The sequence below is a fragment of the Marmota marmota genome, unplaced genomic scaffold (genome assembly GCF_001458135.2).
Source record: "Marmota marmota marmota unplaced genomic scaffold, marMar, whole genome shotgun sequence".
NCBI lineage: Eukaryota > Metazoa > Chordata > Mammalia > Rodentia > Sciuridae > Marmota > Marmota marmota.
Genome location: NW_025999863.1, coordinates 1,749,693 through 1,762,771, shown reverse-complemented (window position 1 = coordinate 1,762,771; position 13,079 = coordinate 1,749,693). Strand labels below are relative to the sequence as shown.

The following is a 13,079-nucleotide window of genomic DNA, read 5'->3' as shown; positions in this document are numbered from 1 at the left end:
GCACCCGTCACAGAGGCTGCCCAGCTGTGTGGACAGTGCCACACACCCTCCCACACAGCGCCAGTGTTCCTTTGTCAGAGTCCAGCAGAGCCATGGCTCTGCAAGTGCCCCCCGAGCTGAGCGAGGAGCACCAGCAGAAGTGGCGGAAATGACCAGATCCAAGGCATCCCAAGCTTATCTGCTGAACTGTCACGGACTACCCTGAGCCCAGCATGGCGCCCACCGGCCAGTCCTGAGGAGCTCGCCTCCAAGGCAAGTGGTTGGGTCCAACACTGATGCAACACTCTGACACAGTGGCCATCTGTCTTCATGGGACCGTTTAACTGTCACCTGGCTTCCTGAATTTGCTGTGTCCTAAAGGTCTGCAGCCTTCTGGGCAGCGTTGGTGAAAGTTGTGTGCATGACTCACTGTGGCTACACCGCCACCTTTGTCGTGACCTTGGCACAATAGAAAGGCCTTGGAGTCCTGGGCGTCTGGAACTCTCGCAGGGCTAAGAGCAAGAAGAGCCCGTTACTCTCCTACAGAAAACCCAGGGGGCTGGGGATGTGGCTCGAGAGGTAGCGCGCTCGCCTGGCATGTGTGTGGCCAGGGTTCGATCCTCAGCACCACATACAAAAACAAAGATGTTGTGTCCGCTGAAAACTAAACAATAAATATTAAAAAATTCTCTCTCTCTCTCTCTTTAAAAAAAAGAAAAGAAAACCTAGGAAGGGTCGCACTCACCTAGCACACGTGAGATGCTGGGTTTAATCCTTAGCTGCACAAAAAAATAAAATACAGGAACTGTGTCCACCTGCCACTAAAAAAAAAAAAAAGTATTGAGAAAGTTGACATGTTACTTCCCGAGATATTTTTAATTCTTTTAAAAAGAAGAAGGCATAGCGATGCTGCCACGTTGATGTCCCTATCAGCTCAGTTCCCAACAGGTAGCTGTGGGGCCAGCCCAGACGCCACTCAGTGGACGAGTGGACAGGGAACCGTGGCACACACGGAACACGACTCGCCTTGAGAGGACAGAATCGTGGGTATGCAGATGAGTGGATGGAGCCGGAGGGTACCAAGTCAGTGAAGTTAGTACTTCACACACAGAATGTACTTGGTCTGAGCACAGCTGGACATGAGGAGTAGCTTCTATAGTCTCCAGCAAAGTAGGGACGATTTTGAATGTTCCTAACACAAAGAAATGACAAATGTGCACTGCAACAGATATGCCAGTCACCCCAACCTGACCGTCAGATACTCTACGTGTGTACTGAAATCTCCCACTGCACTTCACACATCGTCCGCCCAATTACTAGGTGTTAATGCAAAATAGACATTTTAAATACACAAAGCATCAGACTGTCATGTTAGGTAACATCCCTTTGCATGTATTAATATGTGATAGCTTCCTGTGAATATTTGTCGTCTCTCTTGATCTTCAAAAATAGACACTGGATGTTCTGGGCCTCTTCTGTACTCGAGACTGCTAGGAGTGGTCATCCAGGCTGGGAACCAGGGAAGACGTCTTAAAGGTGCCCTGATCTGCAGGACTGCCATTATAATGGTGCATTTCTTCCAGCTCCACTCTTTCTGGAACATCTGCTTTAGTAACTGGTGAGTTGGTGTCTGCTAGCTTTTCATTGCTGTGTCAAACTAACTGAGGAAAACCAGGTCGAGGAGTAAAGATTCACTGGGGCTCCTTTTCAGAGGTTTCAGTCTGTGGTCGGCCAGCTCCATTGTTTTGGGCCTGCAGTGGTGCACATCATGGCGGGAGGCTTTGGTGAAGCAGAGGCGCTCACCTTATGCGGGGAAGCAGAGAAGGGGCCAGGCACAAGATACGTCCTTCTAGGGCATGTCCCAGTGACCTCCCTCCTCCAACTAGGCCCCGTCTCCCACAGTCTCCACCATCTCCCAACAGGATCGATCCACTGGTGAGGCTGGTGTCCTCGTCACCCAGCGCTCCCCACAGCCCCACCTCTGAGCCTGACTGAACGCGGACCCCACCTCCCACGGGAGACTTTGGGGACGTTCCAGGCCCAACCGTAGAGTTCTCTTGGAGAAGGGAAATTGGGACGTGGTATCACACCGTCCACTGTGGAAGCATTCCTTCTGGCTGAGCCCTCTGTTGGAAGGAGGACACGGTGCCTAGTCCCCCACAGGGTTTTCCTGTCAAGGAAGGTGAGCCAGGAGGACGGCACGTCACTTTGTGAGACCCTCTCTCAAAATGAAACAGAAAGAGGCCTGGAGAGTGTGACTCAGTGCAGACTGCCCTCAGCTCAATCCCCGTCACCGTGAAAACAAAACTGAGGAGGCAGCGAGCTCTCGGGTCACTGAGACTGACGGAAGCTTAGTGTAAGTTGATCCACATGGCCACTGGGCCCAGTTCTGCACCCTCCTCGCCCTCCACGTTCCGTGACCACGAGTGAGTGTGTGTGTGTGGTTGTGTCTGTAGACATGATCCTAAGCATAGAGCTGGTATATATTTGGTCCAGGGATGGAACTCGGGGCGTCGACCCCTGAGCCACACCCCAGCCCTGTCTTGTATCTTATTTAGAGACAGGACCTCACTGAGGTGCTTGGCCTCTTGCTGAGGCTGGCTCTGAACTGCCATCCTCCTGCCTGAGCCTCCCGAGCTCCTGGATTACAGGGTTCCACTGCGCCAAGCTGGATTCATACACTTGTAATCACTCTGTAAGAGGTCACTGGAAATGCCACTTGCTAGATGTCCTAAGTCTTTACTTGCCTGGGGTAATGGGCACCCCTGCCCGCTCCGCCCTCCTGGGAGCCTTCCCTTGGGGCTGCCTCCGCCCACCCGGCCCTCCCCACTCAGGAGGCCGCCCTCACTCCAAGAACCGGGAGTGGCATGGAGCTCGCCCTGTCCTCACTGGGAGGGGGAGGGGGAGGCTCTCGCCCTGGTCTCACCAGGACAGGGCCACCTATGGGGCGTGCTGGCTCCCTGTCCTCTCCTGAGAAGATACAGGGACGCCCGTTCCCCTGCCCCTCTGGGAGGGGACAACTGCCCATCTCTGCCCCCGGGAAAGGACCGTCCTTCTGAGGCCAAGAGCCAGCTGCCTAGGACAGGGCCCTCATGGACGTCACTGCTAGCGTCCCCCTTCCCCAGGCGCGGGCAGTCCCCGCTCCTCGCAGGACGCTTTCATTCAGGGCCAGGAGAAGGTCATCTCTGGTGACAGCTGGCCAGATCTGAACCGTGACTATCTTCATCTTCTGCCGTCGCTGTTTGTCCCTCCGTCGGGGGACTTTGGACGACAGGCCGAGGCCTGCGCAGCACTGCGGCCGGAGGTCCTCGGGCCACGCGCCCTGTCACCGAGTCACGTGGGCCGCCGCATCCTCCTCCCCCTGGCCCCGCGAGGCTCCGCAGGTCTGGCCACCATGGGCAGCGCTAGGCCAAGGGTGCTGCTGGGTCTGCGGCTGCTGAAGGCGGTGCCGGGGCACGGGGCCAGCTGCCGCTCGATGGTGCCAAGTGAGGACACAGAGGGCCACGGCAGCCCTAACTCTGCTTCCACCTGTCAGAGTGACAAAGGGGCAAAGTACTGATGGCTGGGCTTCTGGAAGGGTCCCTGCCACATAATGTCCCAGACACTTGGTCCTCTGGCTCCTGTCCTCAGTGGCTTGGGCCAGTGGGAGGTGGGCACCTATTGCAGGAGAAAGGCCCGAGGACCCGTCTAGCTGGCCCCCCCAGACTCCTGGGGGACACCCAGGGAGCCGGCCTTGAGGCGGCAGCAGAGCCAGAGGCCCCCCCCCGGCAGAGGTCCTGCACTAGCCAAGCCTCCGCGGGGACTTGTGAATCTCCCCATGACCGCCCCGACAGCCAGGGGCCAGGAGCTGAGAACCAGGCAGCCGTGGCCAGCAGCGGCTACCATGAGACACCGCGAGAGCTGGGGAAGCAGGAAGGCCCAGCCCAGGGGGATGGACGGTCCCTTTGACTGGGGACTGAGCACGGCCACCTCACCACCGAGCCACAGCCCAGCCACTGCTTTGTTTCGGGACAGGGACTGGCTAAGATGCTGGGATCGTAGGCATGTGCCCGTTCCTGCCTACATTCGTTTATTCAAGTAAAACGATATAAAATTGAAACACCTGAGAACAATACCTTACTAAAATAATATGAAAGATTTCAAACTGTAAAATAAAAATGAAGTTGTGCTTGTGCTCTTGTCACATACATAACAACTTCTATGAGATAATCAATAAGATGGTTTTGTGGGAGCCACTACACTGGGGAGACTGTGGAGATTTAACATCCAATTTTGCTTCTAAGAATGATAAAATCTGAAATATTTATCTGGGTTTTTCCAGTGGAGCTCTTGATGGTGACAGAAAATTGAAATTTAAGAAACATTTTTGAAAAGAAATATAGATATGAAAAACTCCCAGAAGACACCTACCCTAATGACAAGCTATAGCGTGATCTATTTATTTAGGTGCTGGAGATCAAACCCAGGGTATTTGACCACTGAGCAGTCCTTTTAAAAACCTTGTGAGACAGGGTCTGGCCCCCAAACCCGTGGTCCTCCTGCCACCATCTCCTAAGTGCCTGGGATCACAGGCAGGCACCTGTGCCCAGCTAGTGTGCACTTTATTTAGGAGTACACACCCTTAAATATCATTTCTCATGAAACTTGTTAAAGTATTCGTGAAGCTTTCACTTTCTGACAGTTTAAAAGGATTTAATTTTATAATGATGGTAACTATTTGCCTTTTAAAGGTAAAACACAAATCCAACTGGCACACTGTGGTTTGGGGTTTTAGTACTCAGGACTAGGAAACAAAATCAAGAAACACCACAGCCGTGCAGAGACACATGATGTACTAGTCTGTTCTCCACTAAAAAGAAAAAGAAAATAAAAACCAGAGAAAGAATGTCTTGGTTTAGAACCAGGTGTGGTGGCTGACACTCACCTGTTATCCCAGCAACTCAGGAGGCTGAGGCAGGAGGATCGCATGTTTGAGGTCAGCCCCAGCACAGTGAGGCCTTCCGCAACTTAGCAAGACCCTGTCCATAAAGGGTGTGGGAGGCTGGGGGTCGGGCTCAGTGGTGAAGCACCCCTGTGTTTGTGTGGTGTGAACTGATAAATACAATCAACAAGAGTGTAAGTGCTACTCTAATAATATTTAAGTAATAGAAAAACTTAGTATATAAAAATCAAACCTATTGTTACATTAAAAATGCATTTGAAATCACCATGGGTGCAGCAACTTCAAAATGAGAAAAGAGTTAAGTGAAGAAGAGCATCAACCACTCCCCTCTGCAGTATAGGTGAGAGGAGTGCTTCCTTAGGTCCCTGCAAGAGTGGGATGCTCGTTGCCCATGGGTCCATTTTAAGCATGAGAGGTTGACAGTATGTGGGTATTGACAGTATGGGCTATTGACAGTATGTGGTATTGAGACAGTACGTGGTATTGGCAGTATGGGGTATAGACAGTATGGAGTATTGACAGTACGTGGTATTGGCAGTATGGGGTATAGACAGTATGGGGTATTGACAGTACGTGGTATTGAGACAGTGTGTGGTACTGACAGCATGGGGTACTGACAGCACGTGGTATTGGCAGTATGGTGTATTGACAGTATGGGGTATAGACAGTATGGGGTATTGACAGCATGTGGTCTTTTTCTCCCGTGTACTGAGGTTTTTACAGCATTGAACATGAGTTTGCATGGAGTGACCCCATATTTGTCACAATTACTGATTTCTGGTGATGCTCTTGGGTGTTCTGCGGGTGACTGATGGCTAGAGCTCCTGAGTGTCACATGCATTCCCAGGCGCCTGCCCAGGGCGCCTTCTTGGCGTGGTTTCCAAGGAGCCACCTGAAGCCACTTCCCACGCTCTGCTCTCCCGGGTGGGCTCCCCCATGACGATCAGGGGTGGGGCCGGCCGAGGCTCCCACGCTGCTCACGTTCATCGGGCTTCTCTCCAGCGTGAGGCCCCGGTGACCTTGACACGACCTGGGATCAGGGGTGCCTTCCCTCGTCTCCCACATTCGTCCGACGCGGGGAGGCCACCGGAGGCTTTCCCACACCGACCCTGGGAAGGGCCCCCGCAACGTGGGCCCTCGGGTCCCCTCACGGGCCGGAGGGGGGCCGAGGGCTGGCCCTCGGCGGCGTGCATGGCCCCGTGCGCGCGCAGGGTCTCGGGCAGGCTGAAGGTCTTCCCGCAGCGCGCGCACTCGTAGGGCTCCTTGCGGGCGTGGGTCATCTGGTGGCGCTGCAGCGACTGCGGGTACTTGAAGGGCCTCCGGCACTGCCCGCAGGCGTACGGCTTGGCCCCGGAGTGCGTCCGCAGGTGGTTCTGGAAGGCCGACGGGTAGGCCAGGACCTTCCCGCACTCGCTGCACGCGAACTCCCTCCGAGCCCCCGCCGGGCCCGCGCCGCGCTGGCCCTCGGCGCGCTGGCCTCCACCTCGCTGGCCCTCGCGGGTGTCCTGGGCTCCGTGGTGCGTCTTCCTGTGTCGCGTGAGGGACCTGGAGTGCTGGAAGCCCCGGCCGCACTGCTCGCACGCGTAGGGCTTCCCCCCAGGGACGGTCCCCGCGGGTCTCCGGGAGGCGCGGACAGAGTCCTTCCCACGGACCTCACTCCTACCCGGCCCCTCGGCCGCGTGGTCCCCCGTCGCGAGGCCCGAGGGACTGCACACCCCGGGGGGCGCTGTCGCCCACGCCTGGCCCGTGTCGCTTCCGCCTTCAGTGCGCGCCGCGAGCTGTCCCGTGAGGGAGGACAGAGGAGGAAAGGTCCCCGTGCGCGGTTCCTCCCCGCTGGCTTTCTCTCCGTGGCTGCCCAGCAGCCAGGGGCAGGTGCAGGCCGGTCCGCACCCCCGACGCCCACAGGGCCACTGTCCACAGGGCCACCCGGCGGGCCTCCCGGGGCAGGAGAGGCGCACGAAGGCTGCGGCACAGCCAGGGCGCCCGCACGGCCTCGGGTCAGGAGCACCTCGCGCACACTGGCCGGGACGTGGGCCGGGGCTGAGGGGAGCCTCGCCGCCTCCACTGAGGCTGTCCTCCACACGACCTCTGCCAAGAAAACGGAAACGTCCTATAGCGCGATGACAATGGCGTTAACAGGGAAGTGTGGAATTCTGCCTTTGCATTCAGCCTGGTGAAGTTTCTATTCTGAACTGTCTAAAACGGGGAGAGACAGGCTCTGGAAGAGGCCCAGGGATGTCATCACTAAACAGCTCTGACACCGTCCGTAGATCAGTGCGACCCTCACATGGCACCAGTGTGCAGTGTGTGACAGTGACACACCCGTCCCCACACACGATCATGTCAAGAAGGGCACTGATGGGTGTACGGTACTGATATCTGTCCGGGGCTGGGCTGTAGGTCCTCCAGGGCTGGCCTAGTACCGGGTGGCACTGGGTTCCACCCTCAGGACCACAGGAAAATGGATAAATAAATAAAACGAAGGCACTGTGTCCATTTACAACTAAAAAGATCTTTTAAATATATATGCAATATGTATCCGTACAAAATAGGCTTCCCTCTAATAGTCTATGAATTGTTTCATTTAGTATTTAAATAAAATTCAAAAAATTTCTCATTAAAATTCCTACAAATCAACAATTTAGAACCGTTAGGTCCCCAGACACGAGTAACTCCGTTTTACTGCTGGGACTCCATCTTAACCCAAACTGGAATTACAAACTGCCAATAAAAGGAGGATCACAGTACCCATCCCCCACCACCCTCCAGGCCCCTGGGTACAGAGCTCTGCCGTTCCCCAGCCACCTGCCCCTAGGTCCACCGAGCCCGCTGCCCCCGAGGTCATTTCCAGCTGGTTCTTGTGCCTCCTCCAGAAGATCGAAGCTTCCGAGGGGCGCTGCGCTGCGCCCTGCAGAAGGCCCACTGCAGCCATTCTCTGTCAGTACCCTTCCTGGCACAGACTGTCAGTGTGGAACTGTGTGTCCAGCTTCCCTGGCAGGACTGCACAGGTCTACGAGCTCCACCTTGTAATGGTTTTCCTTAAAAAAAAAGTCACAACCTACTGGTCCCCAGGGACACCCTTTCTCTTACGAGTGCAACTCACCTCAGGCGTGCCCCTTGGGTCTCAGGCTCATCTTCCATGGGATGGTCTCCAGAGTTTTCTAAAATGTGGGCATAGGAATTAATTCTTGTGAACCTTGCCATTTTATGTTCCTCAGATATTTCCCCTACACAAAATCTGCTGAGAAACTCATGTCCTGGCTTTAAATGGAGCCTCATAACTGAAACAGAAAAAAGCAAACACAGTGGTGTGTGTGTTTGTGTGCATGCATGTGTGTGTGCATGCATGTGTTTATGTGTGTATGTGTATGTCTGTGTGTGCATGTGTGTGTATGTGTATGTTATGTGTGTGCGTGTATGTCTTTGTGTGTGCGTGTATGTCTATGTGTGCATGTATGTCTATGTGTGTATGCATGTGTGTATGTGTGCATGTGTGCATGTATGTTATGTTTATATGTATTATGTGTGTATGTGCATGTCTATGTGTGTATGCATGTGTGTATGTGTGTGTGTGTATGAGTATGTGTATGCGTGTATGCGTGTGTGTGTGTATGTGTGTGTGTGAGAAAGAGAGGGAGAGGGGAGAGACTCGGAATTTAACCCAGACCCTCTACCACTGAGCTACACTCCAGTTCCCTTCCCCACTTTTAAACTTCTGAGGTAGGGGCTGGGCGCTCGCCTGGCACGTGTGAGGCGCTGGGTTCGATTCTCAGCACCGCATACAAATAAATACAATAAAGGTCCATCAACAACTAAAAAATACATTGAACAATTTTGAGGTAGCGCTCCACTAAGTTGCCCGGGCTGGCCTTGAATTTGTGCTCCTCTCCTCAGCCGCCTGAGTGCCACCGTGCCCAGCTAAAACGGGAGAAAGTCCCTCTGGGCAAAGGAAGATGCCGAGGCAGCCCCAGTCTCAGGAGGGTCAGTGCAGCCCAAGAGGCCAAATGGCATCTAGTTCACTCAACAGTGAAATCATCACAAGATTTCAAACAAGAGACCCGAAGCCACCTGCGAAACCTACACTCCCTCCAGTGACACCGAAGAAGCTTCATCTTTAATCAAGGCAAAAGTAACATCTGTTTAATTTGTGTATTTTAATTGTCACAGAAGAACTCTGAGGCTTAGCTCTGGGCCAGCCGACCCGTCTGTCTGAGATCCCAGCGTGTCCCCATGTAAGGTCCAGCCTCTGGAACAGGCTGAGACAAGCAAGGAACGTTCACTTCCCACAACTGGGGAGAGGCACCTCACCTACTGAGGCCAGGTTCTGCCAGGTCTCCAGCATCACCTCTCTGTGCAGGTCCCTCTGAGCCAAACTCAGCAGTGCCCACTCCTCCAGGGTGAAGTTCACAGCCACGTCCTCAAAGGTCACAGAGCCCTGAAAGAGCCAACGCGTGGTCAGGAGGCTGAGTCCGAAAGCACTGCCCAGCAGGACCCGGCGTCCAGGAGGTGGGAACAGATTCTCTAGTTTCCAGCGTCCACCACGCGGTGCTGTAAAAGGCCAGGTCTCCGAGTGCCCCTTTCTCTCCCCCAGATCTAGCCAAGGGAAGGAGTGGCAAGAGCTGGCTGGACTGTCTCCTGTCACCTGGAGAGCCCTGCCTTCTCCCCGGTGCTGGGAACACAGGCTGCCTGCAGCCGAGCAAGCCCAGCTCCCGCGCCTCCGTGACCCGACCTGCCCCGCCCTCCCCGCAGCCCCGGGCAGAGGAGCGTCCACCCAGGCCGCTGCCCTTGGCAAAGCAGCAGGAAGGACAAGAGAAGCTCCTCCAGCAGAAGCCTGGGGGACTGTGTGGAGACGCTCCTGACCGCTCTGCTGCCACAGGGCATCCTGCGAGCGCCAGTCCACCCGTCAGCACTGGACCGGGAAAAGCCCCTACGTAGCCCGCACCACTGGACCCCGGGAGCATTTCTCAGCAGGCCTCAAGTTCCACATCCCTCTCTGCCGTCTCCTCCGGCTCTTGGCACAGGGGGCTATGGGCAAATCACATAAAGGCGGATGGACCTTTACTGTATTTGCTTTTTTATATTTATTTTATATTTTATATTTCTATGCACTGCTGGGAATCCAACCCAGTGCCTCACAGGTAGGAGGCAAGCGCTCTGCCTCTGAGCTACGACTCTGCCCCAAGAGAACCAGAATCTTAGTAAACATGATTAAGTGTGCAGCACTCTGAGTTACTGCCCACATGCTGCTGCTGTTTTTAGAGTGGCTGGGAAGCAGCTCAGTGGTAGAGGCTTGCAGACCACTTTCAAGGCCTCAGGTTCAAACCCCAGTACTGCAAAAAATAACAAAGATAACAGACTATAAAAACTAATTTTAATTCCTAAATAATATTTTGAAATAATGTCAAGTTCCAAAGTATATCTAATAAATGACATGAAATAACAACCAAATGGGAAGATCATGAAACTATTAAGATCATTAAATGTTGCTGAATGACACCAAAGCAGACCCAGGAGAGACAGCCTCGTTCCAAGAGCAGCCCTGCGTGGCCACACTGAGCACCTCCAGCACACGGGGGGTCTGAGTGGACGGCACAGTCGGCCCGGGCGTGTTTTTGATTTTATGGAAAACTGCTGAGTACTGAGGTGAAGGACACATGCCGGGGACAGCCACATTTTCTACAGGACTGAGGAGGGAGGGTCCCTAAAACACACTGAGGCCTTCACTCACGATGGTGGCCAGGAGAGGGTGACGACACAGAAGGACAGAGAGGAATGGAAGGTTCTGAGTCAGCACCAGCTGCGGATGGTCCTGTTTCTGGGGAAGAGCAACCACTGCCCGTGGCAGTGGACATGGTGGGCGCTGTGACACACAGGGCAAGGGCCGTGGTCATCTGGGATCAGCAATGTCTTCACCATCTCCAGGTGACCAACTCAGTGCAGACGGGCTGAATGACAAACAAGGCTCTGGGATCTTGCAGCCCAGTGTCCTGATGGCCCCGGAGCACAGGGTGTTAGGCACATGGGTACACCCAGAGTGCCAAGCTGCAAAGAGGAGACCACCCAGCTTCGCCCCTAGGAAAAGCCCCTCCATCAGCATGGAGTCGAGGGACAAAAGGAAAACCTCCAACTCAAGAAGATCCTCACTGCACCCGCCAATCAAAAGGAAGCCGGGAGAACACCAGGCGAGCAGAGGCCCTGGGAATGAGCACACACGGGCCGGTCACCTGACACACGGAGGACTGCTGCCACGGATGGAAGTGCCCAGACTCAAGGGCAACCCGAAACACCCCTCAGCAGGCACAGGAGACTTGCTGCACCCGCCAGTGACCACCAGGAGACCCTGCTTTATACACTACATGGACAAAAATGAGTGCGAATCCCAAGTGTTGGTGATCAAATGGAAGAAATAAAAACATGATGGTGGGGGTCAACTCATACACTCTATTAGCAAATTTCTAGGAAATTAAACTTATCCAATTTACAACCCCATATTTTTTCCTCCAAAATTTAGAAACTGAAGATGCATTTTGCATATGGAGACCAAAACAAAGATTGATGTAGGAAAGATGAGGCCAGACACCCAGAGAATTTGCAGGAAGCAGGTTTATTAAAGCTCTAGTGGTACAGAGAGGAAAACTGCAAAAATTCTTTTGACATTTATACTCAGTGAGTGGTTACATAAGTTATTTTTTTTTTAAGAGAGAGAATCTTTTTTTTTTTTTTTTTTTTNAAAAAAAAAAAAAAAATTTTTTTTTTTTTTTTTTTTTTTTTTTTTAATTTAGACACACAGTCTCACTGAGTTGCTTAGCACCTGGCTTTTGCTGAGGCTGGCTTTAAACTTGTGATTCTCCTGCCTCAGCCTCCTTCTTGCTCCATATTCTTAGGAGGGACAGAAGGGAGTTTTTACCAAGAAAAACAGAAATAGTAAATTTGGCACAGCAACCAGCCTGACTGCAAAGGTAACTGTTAAAAGAGGAACCTTGCAAGAAAGGGACGCTTCAAACCACAATGAGACATTCTCTAACAATCCTGCTGGCAGGGAGAACTGTTATGATTACGGTAGGGGCCTCTCTGGGGTCTTACCTCAGAATGACTACAGTAGTACTGTCTATGACATCATCGAAAAATAAACGTGAAACAACAAGCCCATAAGCTCTAGAATCAGTGAGTTAACAGGATGACCCACAGCCTCCGCAAATCCTGTGAAAGAGGCCAGTGTGTCTGGGTGGGGAGGGCATGGTTAATATTTTTTAAACTTAATGTTCAAACCAAGTGTTTAGGAACAACCTCGAAACAAACCACTTGCAAGCTTACATGCACCAGGAGCCTCCTCCAAAGCTCGGTGGCTCCTGTGAGGAGAAACTGCTCCTGCTGCGGCTGCACCAGGCTGGAGGCCATCCCAGCTCACCTCATGCACCGTGGGCTCAGCTGGACGCAGCCTCACCTCCCTGCGCCACACCCTACTCGTGTTTCACATCACCACTGACAACCTGGGTGGCAAAAGACCCCGCCCCAGGGTCTGAACACAACAGCAGAACTACTATTTCCAAGGTTCAGGTAGAGAAGGAAATGCTAAGGCACTTTTTATGTCGTTCAGTAACTGGAAACTGTCTCTATGGGAAAACAGGCCTCAGCTAACTGCAAATGCACCGGCACTGAGCGCGCTTCAGCACTGAGGTCCCATTTTACAGGACACAGTCACCTGATGCCCCCACTGGAGGAAATGCAACAGGGACAGTTGTAAACGCTGCACCTTGTGGGAAGAGTACTGTGTCGTTTTTTGTTTTTTTAGTAGTTTTTAGTTGTAGGTGGACACAGTACCTTTACTTCTCCCACGTGCGAGGCCAGCGCTCGGCCACTGAGCCCCGCCCCGCCCCAGAGTACTGTTTTGGGGACCACAACCTCTCCACCTGCTTCACCGTGGGGGGCCGAGCGCCTCCGCCGCCACCGCGGTGGGGGGACCCTGGGAGGCCTTTCCGCGGCTGCGGTCTCGGTCCGCCCAGCATCACCAGGCGGCGCCAGGGGCAGCCGGACCGAGGCTCCGCGTCCTCGGCAACTGCGAGACACCCGGAGACGCGGGTCCACGTTAGCTGAGATCTGAGGCCCCCAAACCAAGCCCAGGGGACGGTGACCAGGGCATCCCAGCCCGCCGAGGCCC

General features: G+C 53.7%; 1 protein-coding gene across 1 annotated transcript; it reads right to left on the bottom strand.

The window, feature by feature from the left end:
• Window positions 1–5,095: 5,095 nt before the first annotated feature.
• LOC107157274 (zinc finger protein 555-like) lies at window positions 5,096–11,652 on the bottom strand. Its single transcript, XM_015503624.2, has 4 exons — window positions 9,782–11,652; window positions 9,230–9,356; window positions 8,025–8,082; window positions 5,096–7,009 (listed from the first exon to the last, which is right to left on the bottom strand). Exons 1-4 carry the CDS (start codon window positions 9,800–9,802, stop codon window positions 5,905–5,907), a joined length of 1,311 nt encoding a protein of 436 aa, XP_015359110.1. The 5' UTR covers window positions 9,803–11,652; the 3' UTR covers window positions 5,096–5,904.
• Between the last annotated feature and the right edge of the window lie 1,427 nt (window positions 11,653–13,079).

Bases quoted from the DNA above. Each gene is read 5' to 3' on its own strand.
- LOC107157274 (XM_015503624.2), bottom strand. From the start codon at position 9,802: ATGCCCTGTGGCAGCAGAGCG. The intron at 9,357-9,781 runs GTCAGGAGCGTC...TGGCTCTTTCAG, and splicing joins TGCCCTGTGGCAGCAGAGCG to GGCTCTGTGACCTTTGAGGA. The intron at 7,010-8,024 runs GTGAGTTGCACT...TTTTCTTGGCAG, and splicing joins ACCCAAGGGGCACGCCTGAG to AGGTCGTGTGGAGGACAGCC.